General features: G+C 33.5%; 1 protein-coding gene across 6 annotated transcripts in view; it reads right to left on the bottom strand.

Annotated features, from left to right (window-relative positions):
• The window catches only part of IPO11 (importin 11), a 163862-nt gene that overhangs the window by 28338 nt on the left and 111540 nt on the right, over nt 1-23984 (bottom strand). The window contains exon 28 of one of the 6 annotated variants that reach the window (XM_039870011.1): nt 6384-7376. The exons of 4 other annotated variants lie outside the window; for them this stretch is intronic. In XM_039870011.1, the coding sequence (XP_039725945.1) occupies nt 7355-7376 (22 nt within the window). In that variant the 3' untranslated portion in view covers nt 6384-7354. Of the gene's footprint in view, nt 1-6383; nt 7377-9060; nt 9174-23984 lie in introns of those variants that run through there. One more of the 6 variants, XM_039870012.1, reaches the window with a different exon arrangement.

Here is a 23984-nt window from a genome sequence, read left to right as displayed (position 1 = left end):
AGAGTGGAAACAGAGTATCCATACCATATTCCAGAATCAGTAAAAGAAGTTATATAATAATTATCTTCAAAGCATTCCGGTTCGAACAGCACTGAAAAGGATGTACCTCAATTACCATTCATTAAGGAGTTCGGGAAAAGTACCCCTAAATATTAGAGAAAACAAAACCAAGAGGCTTGTACTTCCCTAGCAGACAGAACAGATATGTAAAGAAAATGAGCATTAAGAAGTTATAAATTTCCTCCTATTCTAAGCATTATAAAAATGTTCCTTCCAAATGTGTAAATGTAACATTTCAAAATAAAGCCTTTAAAATAGATTTATTTTATACAGTATTCACTATGAAGTTCTGAATATCAAGCCCTTTTTATTCACATAATACTCTCTGAACTTGTCTTTTACAATAATCAATCCTGTTTTTCATAATATACAACCTTTCTGAATTAAATGCTATAAAATCTGATTAGATGTTTAAAATAGAAACAATCAAAAGAGAGCTATAAACCTTCAGAGAAATGAAATAAAAATGGTTTGGAGGAAGAATGAGAATGATAAAAGGCACATACTTAGATAATCTCATGTACACTATCTCTTTAAATACAACAAGCCAGGAACAAGGGTTTTTGTTTTTGTTTTTGTTTTTAATGAAAAACAACCCAAGTTCTTTCTTTTATATCTGTTATTGGGAGTTATGAGTAATGCTTTATTACAATTCTTCTCAGTGTGTCATCTTCTAATTGTCCTCTTGTGCACATTCATTCAAATCTGGTGTCAGGTATAATGTGGAAAAAGTGAAGATAGCTAGAGAAACCATATAATTTTAGATATCATTCAGTTCTTAACCTCAAACCACTGCATACTGACTAAGAAGTGATAGTTCACATTAACTAGGACATTAAAGTCAAGAGTCCCTGAAAAGATTAGCTAAACGCCATGGTAGCTTCTACAGCACAGTAAAAAACCAACACTCGGGAGCTAAAAACAAAAACCAAAACCTGATTATTGATTATTCCAGCCAAAACTTTACATCTTGGTGAAGTCCCATGAGAAGGCTTTACATCTTGGTGAAGTCCCATGAGAAGGCTTCAAAAGATTGGTTCAGTGAGTAATAATAAATAAGAAAAGGACTTATACTGCATAGCAATTAGTTTGCCGAGAAAGAAGCGATTAAAATAAGTTGTAATAATACCCAGTCCAATCTTTCCTGATGAACAGGTCACCATGATTAAATTCATTCATTTTTGTCAACATTTTATAAGCCCAAAAAATGTGTCAGCCATCATTATATCCCTAAGGATAAAAAAGATGGCCACCTCATGGACCTCAGAAACTAAAAGGCGCTTGAGGTTTAGTGCACATAATTTTGAATGCACATAGGGAAGTGTGTTGCACATTTAAATGTTAACTGTTCTATGATTCAGAGTTAAAAAAGTGAGGAAAGCTATGATATGTGCCCAGGAACTCATTATGAACTAAAATTCTATAGGAAGGATAAAGAAATTAAGCAACAAATGACATTTTTTTTTTTAATCAAGTTATAATATCCTGGATAACTGCTTTTCTCAGCTTTACATGTCTGCTCTAAGATTATAAATAACTTGAGGCAGATTCTATATATTATGTTTATATTTTTATGTCTCATAGATCTTCGTTATGCAAAATGTGAACACTCAGTGAATAATGGTGGAAATTAATGATCCCCAAAGCTTGAAAACTGCTTGTGCTCATTTTCTTTTCACAGTATTATTTTTACTTATTTCTTTTTAAATTACAAGTATGGGTAGCTGAGTTGTATATAACATTATCATAACTTATTACTCTATACTAGACATGAGGCAGAAAATAGAAAAGAAGGTAGCTGTGTTGCAATCTATTTCTGAAGCATTCATTTTAGAAAATCCAAGGAAAGTTTAAGGTCAAGGATGAAAGAGAAGAATGGAAGTAAAATCAAAGGGAAAAAAGTGTTAGCAATTAGAACATTTCTTCCTTTATACTTGTCACAAACACTTTTTTCTTATTTTACATACCTGGCTGATACGTTAATTTATTCACATAGACATATGTTACAAATACACTACAGAAAGACAGGCCTTTTCAAACATCTATTTGATTTGTTTTAAAGTATGTGATAAGTGATATTACACATACACAAACGGTAAATAGGTGAGAACATAAAAAACCGTACTCAGTAAGTAAAGACATTTGATCATTTAAAACAATTCCACATAGTTTTCAGTAAACTTTTCAGTTAAATGCCCATAAGTAAAACTATATTTTTAATCTTGACTATTTCCTAAAGATATATTTCAAGGCATTTTTCTCGGTATATAAAAGTATCTATCTGTAGAGGATATGAATTGCAGAAACTTCACACAAAGTGATTTTTCCTTGCTTTTAGAAAATATGTACTTAAAAAAAAAAAAATTCCAGCCATCAGCCATCTTTCTTGTGTTTATTCACCCAACTTAAACCATGCCGGCTTAAAATTATTTGTCCTTTAGTATCATTATGAACTCAATCACGGTATTCAGAAAACAAATGCCTTTAGAAAGATAAAAGAAAAAACTTTAATCCCCAAAGGAACAAATAAATAAAATATCCTAATATTTATTTGGTTAGCCTAAATAGTAAACATTAGATTGAATGTGAACAGGACTCTAGTTTCTTTTTTCTTGTCTAATTTTTATTAGTATTTTTCTAGTGAGCATTTTACATTTCCACTTTTTAGATAACTGATTTATCATCATAGATAGTGTGCCTTAAATTACTTCTCTGTAAGTGATGGATTTACATATTTACATCACATCTTCATTTCCTTGCACCTGGAAGGAAAACAGGAATGCAGAAACACAGACAAAATTTTCAGTTACCTTTTCTGAACAGTTTTATAATATACAGTTGATGATTTAATAGTTTTCCAAAGTACCAGCCCAAAAAAAGAAATCAGACAGAACTTTACTTTAGAAATTTCCTCTGATCTAACCAGACCACCATTATACTATCTGTACATCACACTTAGTTAACATTTGAAGTCACTCTCACATTATTATATCTTAAATATGAGATCAGTGAAGTTAAGGTAACTTAAGAAAATAAGTTTTTAAGCACTAAAAGCCACAACCAAATAAAATACTGTCTTAACTTTTCTGCTTATATTATATAACAGGATTAAGCAAATAGCAGTATAAGAAAATGGCAAAAAAGAAAGACCTGATTTATCAGTCTTAGAATTTCCACCACACCAGAGGCTACAAAAGTGGTGATATTCACACTAAAATTAGTTTGTTGTGTTTTTTTTAACCCCATTCTAGATATTTTTCAGGATTAAGGCTGCAAATACTTTGTAACTTAAATAGAAACATATATCCTTTCTACATGGCAATTCTCTGGTCATGGAAAAGTGTATTAATAAATCTAGCCCCCCTAACAAACACTGGCAAGGAAATGGAATAAAAATTCATAGTGGAAATTCACTAAGTTATTTTAGAATTGAAGCTGAATTTTTTACACCCAACAACGATCCTTATAAAGGCTTTTATATTATAAACCATTTGCCCAATTAAATTTTTTTGAGTGTACATACACAGGGAAAAGCCATTATCTTTAAGATAATAATAATACTAAAAAAAAAAACAACAACAATCAATGTATAATGAGATGAGAAGACACTGACATCTTATGTGACTTTCAAGAAAAAGACTGTGGTTTAAAAAGCACTGCCCAATGAAGACATACCAAGGTTCCATAAAAAAGAAGAGATGATCAATGACTGCCACTGTTCGGAAAAGACATTCAGCTCAAAAAACACCAATCAATGCCTGTTTTGGATACTTACAGAAGTCACTAAACAGACTGGTTCTTGTTTTGTGAAAAGAAACATAAAAGAATTTACTAGAGATTTAGTAATTATGGGAGGTATGACCTCATCATTGCATATGTTTGATATTGTTGAAAATAAAGCTATGCAATAAATAATTACAAGGCAATCATGAATATATACCTGCAGGACAAATTTTAAAAAGCCAACTGTGCTATTATTAAAGTCATATGAAAAGATTCTTGTGACTTGGAGTTAAACTCCTAAGGAAGTGTTGTATGTCACCCAACTCAGACCAAAATGAAAATAACGTGCTCCGGACAACAGTGTTAACAGAATCAAAAGGGGACTTTGCTAATGATATAGACATTGTTATCAAAGATTTATACGAAGAATTTGAATAAAATTGTATCATGAAATAAGCAAAAAAAAAAAATCTTTCTAAAGCAATATTTTACATTTTTTAAATGTGTGTGATTAAACTAATTTAATAGACATTTGACTATTCTGTTACAGCTCCAGAAGTATAATGTAGTCAGGCTGACCAAAAAACTTCATGTAGATTTTTCAAGGTGAAATAAACACCACACACTCTTCCATGATGAAACAATCTACGTAAGAAACAGATTTAAAATATATTCATGTTTTCATCTAAAATTACAATCTAGGAAAAAGCTTTAAGGGAGAAGCAAAACATTAAAAAGTCTTGGAGAAGAGGACGGTTGCAGCTTTAATTTCTCTGCAATTTCTAATATACATCAAAACCGCTCCTCGGCTCTTTTTTTCTCTCAAAGATCTGTGGCAGTGGTTCTCAAAGCATGGTTCCCACACCAGCAGCATCCGCAAACTTGTGAAATGCAAACTCACAGGCCCCATTCCAGACCTACTGAATCAAGAACTCTGGGAGGAGTGGGGCAGCAGGCTTCCTGGTAATTCTGAGTTTGAGAGGTACTATGTTAAGGTATAATGGATAACATAGCACCTTCTTATAATTATCTCAGTTTCAAAGTACAAACTCAATAATTATCACTTGGTTTAAACAGTCCCAGATTGTTTCAGGCTAATTTCATATGGACAGTAGTAACTTTAGTAATAAAAAATAAAAATTTGGAGGATGAAGATGGATAGCAAAAACAGGAAATACATAGTGCTCAAGAGGAAATTTTTAGTACATATTTTTGATTCAGGTCACTACTAACAGATCAAGTATGGGCATTTACTATACCTGTAACATTCTGGAGAATGCTACACAAGTGCAAATTTATGCTAATAAAGAAAAATATTACATCACCTTAATGATTTCAATGATCACTGATCTATACTAAATATTCTCAATCAGGGCTACTAACATCTCCTGAGGGGCGCTTCCAGCTTATTCTTCCTCATGTACCTGTCTCCCAGAATCACGGCCAAATGGTTACTGTTACTGTTAAGAGTGTATCATATACTTCTGGTGTACTAGACAGATGAAAGGTTAAAATTATTGACCTTTACCAGATAGATCTCTCTCCTTATCTTCTGCTTGCTAATATTTCCACTTGGAGATCCAATGTGAACCTCAAATTCAATGTATCTAAAATTGAATTGTTTTGCTCACACCACACTCATATCCCTACTCTTGCTTCCTTTGCTCAGTCCAAAACCTAACATCTCTGATTTCTCCTTCACCTGGCACCCCTCAGGCAACCACCAAGGGAGTTCAGCTTACTTCCAAAGTAGCACTAGAATCCATCCAACCTCTCTGCCACTATCCTGGCCCAGGCCTCCCAGCCCTTCTTCCCTGGATTAGTGATTCACATTCCTACTCAATTAATCCTGCCTCTAGTCTTACTGCTCCTTCCAGAAAGAATCCACTTTTGATATGTCATTCTATTGCTTAAATTCCTTCCATGGCTCCCTGCTGCCCTAGAGAAAAATATAAAATTACAACATTCTTCATGATCCAATATTTCTCTAGCAGCAAATCTCACACCACTGCTCACAGCTTCAGTCGTACAGAATTTTAGTGCCTGAAAAACAGTATTCTTTCTCTTTTTTCAACTCCTCTGATATGATTTTACATCCATCTCTTACACAGCTGTCCTCACTGAGCTAACTCCTACTTATCCTTCGTGGTCCAGTATCAATGCTGCTTCTCTCATAAAGCTACCTCTTAACTCCATATGTTAGCACTCCAAGTGCAGTACTTACCATCCTGTATAGCAACTTTGTTCCCTCTTCTAGATTTCAAGCTCTACTGAGAACAGGAACTGTGTCTATTCATTATAGTTGTTCACAATTACAACCATAGCACGTAGGCAGTATAACATGAAATTAAAAGCGTGGACTCTGGAGTCAGACCCAAAAAGTGTCACAAGCTGTGAAAATTTGGGAGTTTCTCAAACTCACACTGCCTAGGCTTCCTTACCTGTAAAATGTAGATTACTATCTTATGAGGCTGTTTAAAGATTAAATACGATCTATGAAGTATTTAGCAGTGCTCAGTACACAGAAATATTACCTATTATTATTATATAATACAATGCCTATCAAAAAACATTTGATGAATAAATACAGTATTCACAAGTTATTAAAACATTATTTATTAATGCTAAGCTCATAGAATTCATTATATTTCCAAATAAAATTTATAATTCTATAAGGAGGCTTCAGTTTTATTCATGTCCATGGCGCTGAAGTTTTCTTATAGCCACTATTTAGTTGAATTATAAAGCAGAATGTTCAAAAAGAATGACCTGTGCCTCACTTTCAGGAACAATTTGTTTATGAAGTCGAATCTGCTCCAGACCAGGGCTTTCAAGAGAATTTGAGCGGGTGTTACAAATCGAGGCAGTTACATTATACCCTGCGGACTGATAAAAGCTGTAGTATTCAAGTCTATTTTCCCCTGAGTTTTCTGGTGCCTTTCGTTTTTGTTTAAACTGAATAACTTTGTAGATCAAAAAAACAATTAAAACACAAGCTAAGATGAAAAAAGCTAGTAAAATGTCAAAAGCTTCATTTAACTTTTCAACTTCTTGTGTACAAATTAAAGATGATTTCCCTGACACTGAAGCAGCATCAATTGGTAGAGCGCTGTTTTTTTCCAAGTTCAAGTTAACAGAAGAAGTAAGCTGTATTTTCACAGGTAACACTGCAGTAGTCTCTACTGGATTAACGAAGGTATTCTCTTGAAAATATCTATTAGCAGGTGAAGTATGAATTTGTTCCCAGAAAGTAACACTCTCAGTATTTTCCAAATGTTTCCCATTTGTAGTTACTTTATGCCAGGCCATCATTAACGCAGTGGTCTTGTGATGAATATGAAGAGATTTTATAGCCCAAGCTCTGGATACATTTGTCGAAGATGTAATGCAATTTGTCAAGTCAGTCCATTTAATATAATGCAATGCTCTGCCACGCATGGATGGGGGATTCTGACAATAGATGTTTAGGGTAATGGCTGAAGATGCTAGCCAGTCGCGAAGGCCCAATAGTTTGCAGTTACATTCCCAAGGATTAGAATTTGCCTGAAGGTGAATCAATGAAGACAATGGCTTAAGGACCCTTGGATGTAAGTCTGTAAGATTATTAAATGACAGATTAAAAAATCTTCAAAGATGTTCCCATTTTTTTCAAATGTATCATTATGATATCAATGCTGATTATTCTGTTTCAATCTAACTTAAATTCTTTAACAAGCTAAATGTGTCAGAATTTAAATTTTCTAAATCTTTACAATTTAAGATCAAATGTTTAAGATTATTAATTCCACTAAACCCATCCCTAGTAACATTTTTAAGTCTTGAATTTTTCAGGAGGAGATATTCCAAGTTGACAAGTCTTTTAAATGCAAAGGGCTGTATTGGTTAAATATGGTTAGGAGACAAAGAAAGTCTTTTAAGACTCTTAAGTACTTCAAAAGCATTCGATGGTACTTTTGTTAAATTACTACCTTCTAGATACAAACAATCCAGGTTTCCAAGATGTTGAAAGCCTGAGCCTGATATCCTCAAAATTTTATTGTTTGATAAATCAAGTATCTGAAGAGCAATCCTACCAACAAAGGTACCACTCCCAAGAACAGTGAGGCAATTTTTTTGGAGATTTAAGTACTGAACTGAAACTAGGTCATTAAACAGTCCTCTTGGAACAAAAGAGACTTGATTAGACTGTAAATGTAAGTTACAAAGACTGGAAAGCCTTTCAAATATTCCAGGATCCAAGCGCTTCATAAAATTATTATTTAAATATAGAAAATATAGATGCCTCAAATGAACAAAGGCTTTTGGATACATATACACAATGCTAGTATTATCCAAAATAATACTACAAGAGAATGAAGTACTGTTAATTCACTTCTATTTATATGAGATATATTATTTCCAGTCAGATAGAAAAAAACTATACTTTCAGGAAAATTCTTAGGAATACTTGAAAGGCCTAAATTAGGGCAGTTAATCTGTCTCCCAGTGCAGAGCTGGCAAAGAGATGAACATCCAAGTAACTCTCTATGGAATAATAATACAAGATAACAGGTAACAAGTAGAAATAGTTGTAGGCAAGGCAGAGAAAAATGTAATCCACACATAGCCCTGTTCGTGGTTTTTCTGTTCATATCAATTGGCTATAAAAAGAGAAGGTAAAACTTTAAATCATCAAAAAGTTCTTAAAAGGAAAGTTTTATAATACTCAATATTCTGTGGACTATTTATTTTATAAGACTCAGCCAATAATACTAAGTATTATAAATCATACTACAGTGAAATAATAAAATGAGTTTGGATATGTTCTAGAATTATTAGCATCTCCAGGCCATTAACCCACTCTTTGACAAAATTATAACTCAAATTTAATGAACTACAAAATAAAATGTTTGCTAAGTTAATTTAAAATATTACAACTGACTATAACAAAAGCACCAAATGATAACGCAGGGTATCCACCCGCCTTTCAGTATAATATGATCCTTTATCAACTTAAAGTCAAATATCAATTAAATAACATTATAATTTACGATAATACAAATTCATTACAGAACAATTAAACTCCCTTTGAACTACAGTTTTTCACAAACCAAATTATATTTTGGTTCAGCTTAAAGTTCATATTTAAATAAATAGTCTTACCAAGAACAGAAAATTCATATTATTAACACGGCTGATTCAAATCAAGGTTTTCTTTCTAAATCTGAAGAGCAACATTTCTAAACTCCATTTCTTTCTGTGGCACTGCTGATCTCCACCCCTTCACTTTTTTTTTTTAAGTCACAGTTTGCTCAGGAAGCACCACTCTTCACATTGGTTCCTCCACAGTCAGTATGTAAAACAGAGGTTGCCATGGATACAGGAAACTGAGAGACAGGAAGTAATTTTATCTGTGTTTCAAAAATATTGTTGAAAGGAAATCTCAGGAACTTATTTTTTCAGAATGCAGTTAATTTGAATTTTCCTAAAGCACACACCTAAATAAATATAATTTTTAAATAAGTATTTTTTTTAAAAAGGAAACCTGTACATTTTAGATATTCAGAATGAACGAACTCTGTATACATCAACAACAGACAATTATTATATTAAGTAGAAAAAGCAAGTTAAAATAAGATGTTAATAGAGCAATATAATTTTGGTGAATTTTTAAATGCATAAAATATTTACTTGTTTTGAATATGTATTAAGGACTTCAACTTTTATTTTTAAAAAAACTCAGAAAACAAAAAACGAAAAAAAGGGTAGCAAAAACAACAAGCAATTTAGAATGCTGAGCACAAATGTTACACTATCTTCTTCATTTTTAATTTTTCAAAATAAATTTTGAATATAAAAATTTTTTACTACCAATAATACCTTAATACATTAAGGTATATGCTTTGGGTTATAAAATGATATCAAGTTGTATACCAAATTACTGGGCAAGAAAAGTTGGGAAGAGTCAAAGAGGCCCTTTAATGACATTTTATCGTTTATACATCTAAATTAGTTTTAAATCTTTAAGAATAAAAATGTATCTGTGTATACTGTAATAATTTATGGTAAGGATTTAAAGAGTTATTTAAAAATTGTTTATATTTTATATATATATATTTTTTAATCCCCCCCCCACTTCCACCCCTGGTTGCCGTCTCCCCTTAAGAACTGGATCTCTGAAGGCGGGGTGTCTCCCCCCACATGCTTGAGGTGCACACCCAGGGTCTAGCGCACCTGGGGTATGGACCGTGGCTCCACTGAGGCTCGAACCCAAGACCTTCTGTGTGTAAAGCAGACGTGCTAACCACTACTCTATGGAACCACCACTATATTATATATTGTTTAGCCATAATTTCCAAAAAAGCTGATTGCTGAGGTTTTCTAATTCTGACTTTTATTAATATTACTAATATCCTAAGAATACACTTAAAATATCAGTGATAATATATAATTGTACACTATAATCCTCTTTTGGTATTAAAACAACTTTACTTCACACCAAGACAAATACTTCAGATAATGATATGAATTATTAGATGTTTTATATAATACCCACACAATTTCTACAACAATAAAAAAAATCAGAGGTACATACTATATAACAGATCTTTTTCAAATTATTATAATTCTCACAACTATCCTTTGTGGCTGGCTATTGTTATTTCTATTTTATGAATAAAGAAATAAAACAAACTACCAAAAAAATAACAGAAAAATGACATGCATTAGGTAAAAATGGAACAGGAGCTAGGTTTCTCAAGTCCGTTTTGTTTCGTATTTTCAAAAACATATAAAGTGGAATGAAGTATGTCTCACAGATTTTTCAAATATGTCAGACAACTTCAAGAGTATGATAGGGTTCAGGGCACACTACTCCCAAAATACAGTACCTTGGCATACTGAATATTTTAAGTTGAAAGAGTTTAAGAAAACAGCAGAAGCAGGGAGGTTTCTCCCTGACCTCCTCCACTTCCAACTACACCCCCAACCCCTCTATCCTTCTCCCGTGAAAACAGGTTATAGAACCTTTGTGCAAGAGGTGCCCTCCCTATACTGGGAGGAAAGGAGCATCCTTATCCCTAAGACGAAAGGACTTTGAGTGAAATCCAAACAAACAGGCCTCACAAAATTTCCCCCTCTTTACCACATTTAACCTCATACCCTTTGCCCTTTCATATCTTTCCACGACTTTCCACTCTGCATCAAACCTAGCATAAAAACACACAGGTTTAACAATTTCTTGAGGTCTTCATGTCCTTATGAAATCTCTAGTGTCATGTAAAATTTATATTAAATTTGTATGCATTTTTCCTCTTTTCATGTCTTTATTAGTTTAATATCCAGACGCAGCCAGGGACTCTAAGAGAGTCAAGGAAAACTTTTTCCTCCCCTTGAGTTTGGGAAAAGCCCAATAAATGGTCCATTGAAATCAAAATAAAATTTAAAGAGGGAAAGTTCCAAGGTAATAAGATAGGAACATTAATTTTGTCCTCTATTCGTATTAGATCCTAGAAGTAAAAATTTTAGAAAATTATGCCAAGGAAGAGTGACAGAATAAAATGAATCGTCCATTATTCAAACCTAAAAGCTGAGCTAAACAAAAGTGACTATAACAAATAATAAATCTAAATAATACATTGTAGTTCTCAGGCTGATATCTAGCAAAATTCCGATAACCACAAAACACAGTTTAGCTTTTCTGTTCATTTAGGAGTTGCTGCTCTTAGACACAAGTGATCACTAATAGAGAAGACCACAGAAGTCAAAACTGCAAAAAATGTTGATGCAGGAATGGAATTCTGAGACTCTTCATCCTACTTGCTATGATCACATCACTAACTAGTGACAGAACTGGCCACTCAAACTTTAGGTTAGAACTCAAAGTTTCCCAATTTCCCACTGTACTTACTGAAAGATACATTCCTCTGTGTTCTAATTAAGTACTGTCATTTCACAGTAATTTGTATTATTTAAGTAGTTTAAAATCTCATGAGCTTCATTAAATCCTGTAACATGTTTAGTAAAATCTTCGTATGATCTCCAATGCATAATGATTCTCCCCAGCCTGAATTTTGGCATTTTGATTTTGTTCTGAAATAATACATCAAAATGGTTCCTTATATACCTTTTGTAATTCCTACTAATTTTCATTAGAACTATTTCTGAACACTTCCTTCAGCCTCCTAAATCGGCTTCCTCCCTTTTCTTTCCAGGAAACTGACTCACTGTGTTATTTTTCTCTCATTCTGTTTTTATACTGCCTTTTTCTTCAAATAATCTCATGTTTCATGTATCAACACATATTTATTTTCTTTTCCATTCAGAAATTCTATTACAAATCTGAGAATGCATAAATAAGAGAAAAATATTCTGTTATCATTTTTAAATATACACCATCTTTATTATTTAGATACACAGCATCTATGTATAAACCAATCAAGGTGGGTTTACATATAAAGAATGGTTTAAAGTTACTGATCTTATTTATGATCTTAAAAGTTACTTATGGACTCAAGAATCAAAATTTAAAATGGAGTTTACAATAACAACAGTAACAATACACTAACAACAACACAAAAATACTACCATTTTGCTCAATGTAGGGTAAAATTTTAACAAGAAGCAGTACGTCAATACAGATTGCTATTCAGTTGCAAGGAAAATAAAATAGTAACTACACAGTGGAGAAATCAGAAACCTTGACCAAAATTAGCATCATTAATAAAAAGCAAGTGGCCATCTGCACTACCAGATGTGATATTTCAAAGACACATTACTTATGTAATATTCCAACCAAGAACGCATAACCTGAATCTAATCATGATGAAACATCAGAAGCACCCCAAATGAGGAACACTCTATTCTTCTGAGAGAGAAGGAGGGAGGGATGAGTATAGGGAGGGACGGGGAAAGGGAGAGAAGGATAGAGATAAAGGGACTGTATTCTTCAAAAATGTTAGTCATAAGAGAGAAAAACTCTGGAAATGACATTACAGAATAAAAGAGACTACAAAGGCATGGCAAAGAAATGCAAATGATCCTAGACTGAAGTGTTTAGGGGTAAAAGGCCATGATCTATGCAACTTATATGCAAATGATTCAGAACATAATGTATCACGTATGTTGTGTGTGTGACATATGTACACACATTGAAAGAATGAGTACGAGAGAATATGAGACAGAAAAAAGACATATGTTAACACTGTCCAAGTTCTCATGCTCATGATTATAGACTAGTAGGGTAGACAAGTCATTTAAAAAGTATCAGACACACCTAAATGTCTTTCAATGGCTGAAAGTGATACATCCATACAATAGAATACTACTCAGTAATAACAACGACAACAAAAAAACATTCTAATGACATGCCCAACAACTTGGATGAATTTAAAAGGCATTATGCTGAATGAGAAAGCTAGTCTCTAAAGAATATATACTACCTGATTTCAATTACCTGTCATTCTCGAAAAGACAAAATTATCGTGAAAAAAGGGGAGGATGTGATTCCCACTGAATAAAATACATATTTGTAGGCACAAAGGCGTTTCCTCAGGTGATAAAACTCTTCTGTATTCTGATTGTGGTGATGTTTGTGCAAATCTACAGGTATTAAAATTTATAGTAATGTATATTCTCAAAAGGCAATTTTACCCTATGTATTTTAATAAATAAGTTTTAAGAATCCTTATATTTTAGAATACAAATGCAAATAATTATGGACAAAAAATAAAATACAAATAAAAAACTACTAGATAAATGTGTTTGTTTTAAAATCATCAGTTATATAAAGGAAGAACAAACAGTGCTTTGAAGGTATTAGAAATCATACCAATTTACAGAATTTGTCAGGATTCTGAGGCACAAAGGATACTCCACAGAGAGGCGAGCCAGCATGGCTGGTGCAGAATGACAGAGAAAGTACAATGAGAAAAGGCTCAAGAGGTAAGCCAAAAGGCAGAGAGAGACCCTGTAGGGCAACTGGAGGGATGTGAACTAGGAGAGGAATAAGATCGTTTTTGCTTTTAAAAAAATTGTTGTCTTCTTTTCTGTGGAACATAGCTTGGAGGAGATTAAATAGATGAGGAGAGAACAATTTAGGAGGCTGACACAGTAGTCCAGGAAGAAGACAGCTTACAGTTAGATGGCGGAAGTGAAAATGGAGAAGATGGATTTGAGATATATTTAGATGCCTAATCAACAGCTTTGGTGATGGATTAAAGGTGGGATGTAAGAGGTAACAGTGTTACGGACAATTTCCAAGTTTCTGATATCAATAATTGGGTGTTCAGAAGTATGCGAGACTAAGAGGAACACTGTGCACTGGTTGTCACATCTGTAACAATTATATATGATTCAATAACATTACTGAAAGCCTACTATATGTCAGGCATTATGCTAGACTACAAGAATACTAAAGATAAACAAAATCTTGGTACCTGATCTCAAGGAGCTCAAGATATCCTGTGAGAGAATAAATGTTCAATTGAGATACTCATTATAACAATATTCTGGCCACGTAGAGTGTTCTGTAAACAAGCACACTATGCTTGGTGTTAAGCAGAAGGGAAAAAATGTGTACAACATTATCTCAACCGCTAGAATTTATTTACTGAGCACATACCACTTCTCCAAGTATTTTACATGTAACAGTTCACTTAATATACAAAACAATCCAACAGTCTAGCCCCATTCTATAGATGAGGAAAGAGAGAGAAAGACAGGTTAAGTGCCTTGCTGAAGGTTACACAGTGAATTTAAGAGCCAAGATTCAGAGAATGGACTCTTAAGAGCTCCAGAGAATGGACTCTTAAGCCTTTCACTATATCTCGTCAACATATGGGCTTAATCTCAAAAAAGCCCAGGACGTCAGATACATAAAAATAAAAAGTAGAAGTAGAGCAAGCAATCTAAGATAATGGATATTTGATTCAGTCAAAAAATTCAAAGAGGCAGAAATCACTTTTAGGCAGAGAAACTGGGAAAAGTTTGACAAATGAAAAACTGGGAGATAAAGAAACGTCAAATGATGGCAAAGATTTCATGAGCCAATAAAACTTGAGCCCTATCACCACCTCAAGTTCTACCATCTTTCTCCAGTTGTCTTTCACTCTACAGCCGCTTCTCCAAACATTTTTCCTTGATCCATAATAGATTTACAGGCTCCATCACTGATGAATGTTAATAAGAGTAGCAAATGCTGCTGTCTGGTTGAACATTCAACAATTATTTTAAACATTTAACAACTGACAAATACAAACTGGGGGTCAATTCTATACAACTACTTTGTTAAAAGTAGTCAATTAATGCTTCTTCCTGAGCTGAAATACCTGCCAAATTCTGAAAGGTGAAATGGAGGCAACAACAATAATGGCAAGATAATGAACACTGAGCGAGTGCTTGCATCCATGCATAAGCAGTACGCGAATTAGCTGTAAGAGATAGTATGTTTCCTCAAACGTTGGCACTAGTCACATTTGAACAGACCGAATGGGGAAAAGCCTCAGTAAAGTCTAAGTTGGTACCTTCACAAAATTGGTCAAAATGATTGACGGTAGTAACATTAATAGTAGTAGTAGTGTTAACTGATAGTAGTAGTAAAGACTGATAGAGTAACAACCATTTATTGAATAATCAGATGCATTCATCACTTTAATAGGCATTATATGCATATTCTCCAATTTATTCTAACAGCCCATGGGTGCCAGGAGGTATCACTTCTCACTTGAAACAGGAAATGGGCCCCAAGAGGGAAAACGGGTCTAACGACATACCAATAGTAGGCAAGGGTATGCCCCCAAAGCCAAATGGAGCTTTCCTCCCTATCACAGTGCGCCTTTTTCCCTCTGAGACTCCTGAAGAGAGTGAAAGCAAAAGCTCAAGGAAAAGAATCCAAAAAGTAAGATACTCCTCAAGCTATAAAGGTCTATTATCTACATAGGAACAATCGAGAAGTACAAAGGATTTATGATTTCACTTCTGACTACTATTCTTAAGTTTTTATCTCCTTGTTGATGCTAGCCACTCTAGAACAAGTATTTTTCTTTATGGCTTCAGCCACTTTGAGGGCCTAGACTCAAAATATCTTATTCTCGTTCAGAAACTTCTCTTAGTTTCATTCTAAAACAGTTTGAGATCTTGAAACTCCAAAATACTCTTATTTGATCACAGATTTGCTTTCCTGGGTTAAATGTTTCAAAAGAAGCTTAATGCCATACAATGGTTGGTGATCAGTTAAGAGTACCCAGTGTCTATAAAATGACTGCCACATTATGAAAAGTTTGTCAGAAGCCTTTATATAATTTGTAGACATGGCAATGGTCCAAGATGTAAAGAAGGCACTGAGAGCGTAGTCCCAAATTCACAAGCATTCAGGAATTTTCCTAAGGAGTTAGGACAGGAGATGGAAGACACAAATAGTTGTTGTTCTAAGAAGCCAGGGTGCAGTGAACAATAATCTGTCCTAAAGGTGAGGAAGTGGGATGTAAACTCAGTGCACAGCACGGTGCCCCAGCCCATACTAGGAACTTTAAAAATATTGCTGAATGTTTGTTGTATCAGTATCACAGGCTTAGAAGTAGGAGAGGAAAGTTATGTGCATTTTAGTTCTGCTTTATGTTTCAAGGGTAAAGTTAATTTGCATTGGAAATGAAAACCAAAATGGACTATTGCCACTCGAATTCTAAGGTGAGAGGGTAGAAATACTTCAAAAGTGCAGAACCTTTGGTTGGGGGGAAACAGTAGGTTTTCAAAGGACTGCCAGAGGAACAACCTGATGTTCAGCTTTAAAAGAAAAAAGTTTAAACTATACAAATGTCTAACCAATGTACTGAATACTTGAAACTAGTGAAAACAAGTTTACAAACGATTATAATCATTCAATAAAAAAAAATCACCAAGCCCAGGAATTAATAATTTACCTCTTTTTTTCATAGAACTTTTCACTGCTTTGCAGTGAACATTTAGTTATGGCACCAACTGTTCATTGTACTAAACCACCTTGTCTACACCCGCCAGCTTCTGTTAGATTAAAGCAAACGAAATTCAGTTTATGAATATTAACCAGTTCTAAAGTAGGCCTCTATTCAATTTATGCCAGGGGGAAAAAACCCAGCTTGTAAATTCACAATAAGAAGCAAAGGATACATATGAGTAACTTAGTCAAAAAATAAAAACATTAAAAGCTGCATTATAGAGACTTTTTCCTCAGTTGAAATAAAATTATCAGAACCAATAATAACTACAAATTGCATTACATACAAAGGTAAACATTCATAATCCAAAAATCATTCTTTTCAAAGTCTAAGGATGTCTATCCCATTTGTAAACCATATATTCAAAAGGAAGATGGGGAAGAGAACCTCAATAGCTGAGGCCCTGAAACTTCAAAGTACTCTTCTATTTTCTTTACATAACAATAAAAGAAAGGGCATAATTATTCAATGTACTCTGTGAGGACTGCTCATTTTATAGTCAACTCTAGCAAAATAAAATTTCTAAAGAAATTTGCTCTTGACAACACACTGCCTCTTCTCACAAATCACTATATAATCAGATAATACAAACTAGGTTGGAAATCAGTTCAAGCTCAATCTTGAGGGGATAAAAAAGAGCAGTAATAAGAGCAACCACCACAAAACGAAAACCCCACACTGTAAGTTCCACGAGGGCAAGGAATGCATCTATTTTGCTTCCCATAGTAATCTCATCATCTAGCACTCCACAGTATTTGATGGAAAGTGGGAGGGAATGACCATTCAGCTAAGGAGTAAACAATAAGTGTGCCTTCTGCCACTCTGATTCTGTATGTAGTACACTACAGGGCACACTGAAATAGCTCAGCCAAGTCTTGATTATCATGTTTGTCAACTGCACACAAGAAGTAGAAGACAAAATGTTTTCTATCAGACCTCTCCCACTGGCTTCTCCTGTCTGGACTGTAGAAACACACTAGACTTTGATACACATATGTAGTTTTTCAGTGGCAACTGTTACTCACAATTCCCAGGACAACTTTAGTTGGTAACTTGAATTCCAATACCAGTTCAATCTACTAACAGAAACCCATTTATAAAATCAGGCCTACACAAAAGATTAAAATCATGATCATATCAATAGATGCAGAAAAAGCATTTAAAAAAATCCATCACCCATGATAAAAACTCTCAGCAAAGTAGGAATAGAGGGAACATACCTCAAAATAATAAAGGCCATATATGACAAACCTATAGCTACCATCATACTCAATGAGGAAAACCTAAGGCATTTTCTTTAAGATCAGGAATAAGACAAGGATGTCCATTTTTACCACTTTTATTCAACATAGTATTGGAAGTCCTACCTATAGCCATCAAACAAGGAAGAGAAATAAAAGCCATCCAAATTGGAAAGGAAGAAGCAAAACTGTCGTTATTTGCAGATGACATGATACTATAGAGAGAGAACCTTAAGATCCCACCAAAAAACCTGTTAGAACTGATAAATGAATTCAGTAAAGTAGCAGGATACAAAATTAACATTCACTAATGATGAACTATCAGAAAGAGAAATTAAGAAAACAATTCTATCTACAGTTACATCAAAAACAATAAAACACCTAGGAATCAATTTAACCAAGGAGGTAAAAGATCTGTACTCAGAAAATTATGTCATTGAAAAAAGAAACTGAAGATATAAATAAATGGAAGCATATACCGTGATCATGGAAAATAAGAATTAACATAATTAAAATTTCCACGCTACTCAAAGCAATCTATAGATTTAACGCAATCCCTATCAAAATACCAATGGCATTTTTCAGAGAACTATAACAAATAATCCAAAAATCTATATGGAACCAGTCAAGGCAATCTTGAGAAAGAACAAAGTTTGAGGTTATCACACTACCTAATATCAAACTATATACTACAAGCTTATAGTGCTCAAAACAGCATAGTACTGGCATAGAGATAGACACAGAGAGCAATGGAAGAGATAGAGAGCCCATAAATAAATCCATACCTATACGCTCATTTAATCTATGACAAAAGAGGCAGGACTATATGATGGGGTAAAGCCAGTCTCCAATAAATAGTTTTGGAAAACTGGACAGATAAATACAAAAAAATGAAACTGGACTTTTTATAGCATATACAAGAATAAACTCAAAATAGATTAAAGACTTAAATGTAAGATCCAAAATCATAAAATTCCTATAAGAAAACAAAGGCAGTAAACTCTGACATTGTCCTTAGTAATATTTTTTCTGATATATCTCCTTGGTCAAGGGAAACAAAAGAAAAAATAAACAAATGGGACTACAACAAAATAAAAAGTTTTGCACAGCAAAGGAAACCATCAATAAAACAAAAAGACAATCTATGAATGGAAGAAGATATCTGCCTATAATACATCTGATAAAGGGTAAATATCCAAAATTTATAAAGAACTCATAAACATAACAACAAAAAACAAACAATCCAACTGGGCAGAAGACCTGGTATTTCTCCAAAGAGGACATATGGATAGCCAATAGACATGAAAAGAAGCTCAAGGTCACTAATCATCAGAGAAATGCAAATTAAAACCACAATGAGATATTACCTCACACCTGTCAGAATGGCTATCATAAATAAATCAAAAACGACAAGTACTGGTGAGGATGTGAAGAAAAGGGAACCCTTGTACACCGTCAGTGGGATTGAGAATTGGTACAGCCACTGTGGAAAACAGTCTGGAGGTTCCTCAAAAAATTAAAAATGGATATACCTTTTGACCTAGCAATTGCACTTTTGGGTATTTATCCAAAGAAAACCAAAATACTAATTCAAAAAGACTTATGCACCCCTATGATCACTGCACTATTTACAACAGTCAAGATATAAAAGCAACCTAAGTGCCCATCAATAGACAACTGGATAAAGAAGTTGTCAATGAAATATTACTCAGGCACAAAAAAATAAAATCTTACCCTTTGCAATGAGATGGATGGTCCTAGAGGATATTATGCTAAGTGAAATAAAACAAAGACAAACACCATATGATTTTATTTATATGTGGAATCAAAGGAACAAAGTAAATGAACGAACAAAAAAGAAAATCAGACCTATACAATGTATGGGAATCTGTTATTTGAAATTATCCATTGTTCTAATTCACTCCATCAGAACAAGTAAGTCATGATGGAGACTTTGATTAATCACTTAGAAACAATTAGTCTTGAAGTCTCTCATCTTTTTTTTTTAATTATGAGAGATGATAAGTATAAACAAATATGTCTACTAATGACTTTCACTTCAAAATTAACCATCATTATAATGGAAATAATAAATGATGCAAAAAGGTTTTCAGCATTTACTGAATGCCTTGGGAACTTCTTTAATTATACACTATTTGTATAGTCTGTATATATCGTATTTTTTTAATTGTAGCACTGCAGAACTCTATAAATCATTTATTATGCATTACAGTAAACTGACTTCCCAAGCATTAGAATAAAAATTTAATTCCAAATCCCACAATCTCATATCACCTCTTCCCTAAATTTATAAAAATATATTTAATGCTCAAATGACTAATTTAAATTTAAATGATACATCCTTTCAAAGCAATATGTTTAAATTCATTCCATACTTTTTTGGGAAAGGTTATTAACAAAATTTATATTTAAAATGAATTTAATAAACAGATTAAAAGTATGACTAAAGTAGCCCCATTCAAAGAATTCCTAATTTGCAACAATATTATAAATCACAGTATATATAAAAACTCCCCTCTTTAGTGCTGTTAAATGCAAATATATTTTTGCAATGTGCTAATATGGCAATACTGAAGAATGATCTATTTACTTCAAGTAGCACTCTAAAGAGTGACCAAAAATTACGCTATATTTCTTACCAAGACTGACAAATTGAGAAGTCGAATTAGCTCAATTTTTCAGGCATAAACATTCTTTAGAAGTTCTGAAAAATTTTATCTGGTTGGGAGGAAAAAAATGGCTCACTGACTATTACAGTAAAAATATTTATTAAGTTCATGCAATTCTTCATTCAGTAAAGTTATTGCGTACCTATTCTGTGTTAGGCATGGTGCTAACAAGAGATAGTTAATACTCAGTGTATTAATTATGCCTTTTTATTTTCTGTATGCTGATGTTTTAACAGATGGGACCACGTAGACCCTGGAAAGATTGCTCCTCTTAGGGCCAGACAATTCTCAGAGATAGTAACATTGGCCTGTGACCATATAAGTCATATGCAAACCAGCTGATCCGGAGCCCATACCCCAACTACCTCCTTTATCGGCCTTTTATATTCCAGGCCACTATCTCCATTCCTTAATCACTTTAGGGCCAGGTACCAAACAATTTGTGATATCCATCTACCGAGAGCCTGCTGAAATTATCTAAACTAGTCAATCCTTAGGCTGCTAACTCTGGCTTTCACAATCCTTCCCATGGAAACCACAATAAAGGCTCTTGTCCATACTTTCCCTTCACTCACTCTAGCTCATCAGCCCAGGTGTTTCTCTTGTGGGACTCTGCATGTTCCCTCTTCTTGGAAACTGTGAATAATGAACTGTCAATGGTACTTGTCCCCTGATCTGCTAACCTCACAATATCTGAAAAATAATAAAAACTACATTTTAAAGCATTCAAAACCTACTCACATTCAGTAATATTTACATTCAGTAATATTTATTAAACAAATAAATGAATAAGGAAAAAATGAATATGGACATCAAAAAAGCAAACACTAAATCAAAAATTAAAAACCTGAATCCTAGCATTTTCAATATGCAACAGGCTGGGCAACAACAAAATGGATTTGCTTATTCTGTATCTGCAGACAAGCATGCGCTAACACATTAGATTTTTCCCAAGACATCTGCCCAAGTTCAAGCCCTTTCAAAACACAGATCAAATGCCAAGTGCAAAGCTTCTGTTGTCAGAAAGTACCAAATCTTTATCCTTAAGCTCTACTAGCATGTGTATGTAATACTTGCTTTGTACTTCTGAAATACTATATCATCTACTGTCCCTTCAAGTTTAACAACTCTTCTGTATACTTCCAAAATTAGAACTATGCATTTCTCAAGGGCAATGTCCATGCCTCATAGTGCTCTGTAGCTACACAATACTTACTTAGTACAGTTTTTTATACGTAGCAGATTTTCAATATGTATTTTAATGCGATAACATACAATTCTAACAAAATTCACCAATCACATACAAAAACCGATATAATTGTGGTTACACTAACACAAATGCCTCTGCTGTCTCTCATTACCTATACGACCATTGCAATTACCTTTGTAAAATCACTATGGACAGCTTCCAAGATTCAGTCAACCAAATACATCAATAGGGAAAATATTAAAATCGGTAAGAGGAAAAAATACAATAAGGAGTAGGTAAAGTATTTCTATGATTTTCTTAAGAGCCTATATCACTGCACCATATTTTATCCATAGGGAAATTTGAGTTATTTCTAATTCAAACAAATAAACTCGGCTGATTCCAACCATTATAAAGGTAAAAATAAAGATGTTTATCAAGGAAAAAAAAACCCCAAAGACACTAGTGATTACTGGGATCTCCTGACTCCAATTTTTTTCCCTCCAGTTCTTATTTGACAATCCAAAGTAACTGCAAAAAAACTACATTTATAGTAAAATCACTCTAAGTAGAGAGTAAAAGTATCCAAAGAAAGGTCCACGGAAATCTAAAAGTAACCATTTCCTTGAAGACAATGGCCTAAATCTGTGGGTCCTTTCTGAATATCAACAAAGTGAAATTTTCTCTTCTGTCTCTGCCACCAAACCTCTCTGTTTCTCTTCCTCTCTATCACTGAAAATGGGGCAGAGGAAGGTGGAGATACATGGGTCTAAAATGTTTGGGATCCAGAATTTGCAAAGCTGACTTTTGGTAGTGTACCATTACAGAATTTCTTTTGGCTTTTCCAGATAGCAATATGCAATATTCTTTAAAAATAATACTCTTAAATGGAAATTTTAAACAAAACAGTCACTAGAGAAAAACAACTCAGTCTGTGTCTATGCACAAATTGACTTAACTGACAAATTCAGCTAGAATAAGAGGCTGATACCATACCAGAAATTCAATTCCCACAGAACAATAGATTACTTACTACCTTCATAACTGCTGAATCCCAGGAAAGTAACTCTATTTGTCAGTGTATGTACAGAATATTTCAGTGTCTCTATGAAAATGATATTGACATATGGAAGAATCAGTCTGATAATGAAAAACGGTGCCAGGTATTAATTTAAAAATAAGCTTCCTTTGGCAGAATACATCAATTTTTTCACACTTAAAACATAAAATGTATTTTTTATACAGTATGAAATGTGATCTAGCAATACCAACTGTAGCAGCTATTGTAGCAGCAATAAAAGCAAGTAATACCTATTGAGTTCTTAACATGAATTATATAAAAGAAACTAACATTATATAAAAGAAACTAACATCCACTGAAGTCTTAGTTCAAATTACTTTCACAATAATCCTACAAAAGAGATATTAAACTCATTTTAAAGTTGAAGAAACAGATGTATAACTTGCCCAGAATCACAGTTAAAAAGTAACAGAACTTGGGTAGTAAAATTCTTAAAACACTAAAGTATATATTTACTGATGATATTCAGGGATTCCCAAATCAGCAAACAGTAATCAATCAAGTAATCAATCAGCCTTTGTGTCAAGTAAGCTTCCCAAAGGTGAAAAATGGTATAGGAGAACCAGTTAAAAGATGTTTCTACACAATACAATACTACTTCACACACACTAGCATGGCTATAATAAAAAAGAAATAATACGAGTATTGGCAAGGACATGGAGAAATGTATACAGGAGACACAAGCAAATTCATGTATCATTAAGTTGGTAATAGTGCACAATACTACAAAAGACCATCGAGCAGAAGGTGACATTCTTTAGAAGATATATAGTTAACACACATTGCTTTTAATGAATTAATGAACAAGTATACTCCATATACCTGAAAATGTACCGATTTAAAATGAATGCATGCATACACAGAGACTAAAGCTTTTAGAACTTTGTACTATAGTGGGTGGGTGGGTAGATGGGTGAGTGGATGGATGGAGAGAGGGAGAGAGAAAAAGAAAGGGATGAAATAAAAACAGCTAACTTCATCTATCCAGACAGTTTGACTACATATGTAAATTCACTACAATACTCTCATCAGAAAAATATTATATCCCCT

The sequence above is a fragment of the Pteropus medius genome, unplaced genomic scaffold (genome assembly GCF_902729225.1).
Source record: "Pteropus medius unplaced genomic scaffold, Ma_sr-lr_union100, whole genome shotgun sequence".
Classification (NCBI taxonomy): domain Eukaryota; kingdom Metazoa; phylum Chordata; class Mammalia; order Chiroptera; family Pteropodidae; genus Pteropus; species Pteropus medius.
Note: the sequence above shows the minus strand (reverse complement) of the source record. Positions and strands in the feature narration are given on the sequence as shown.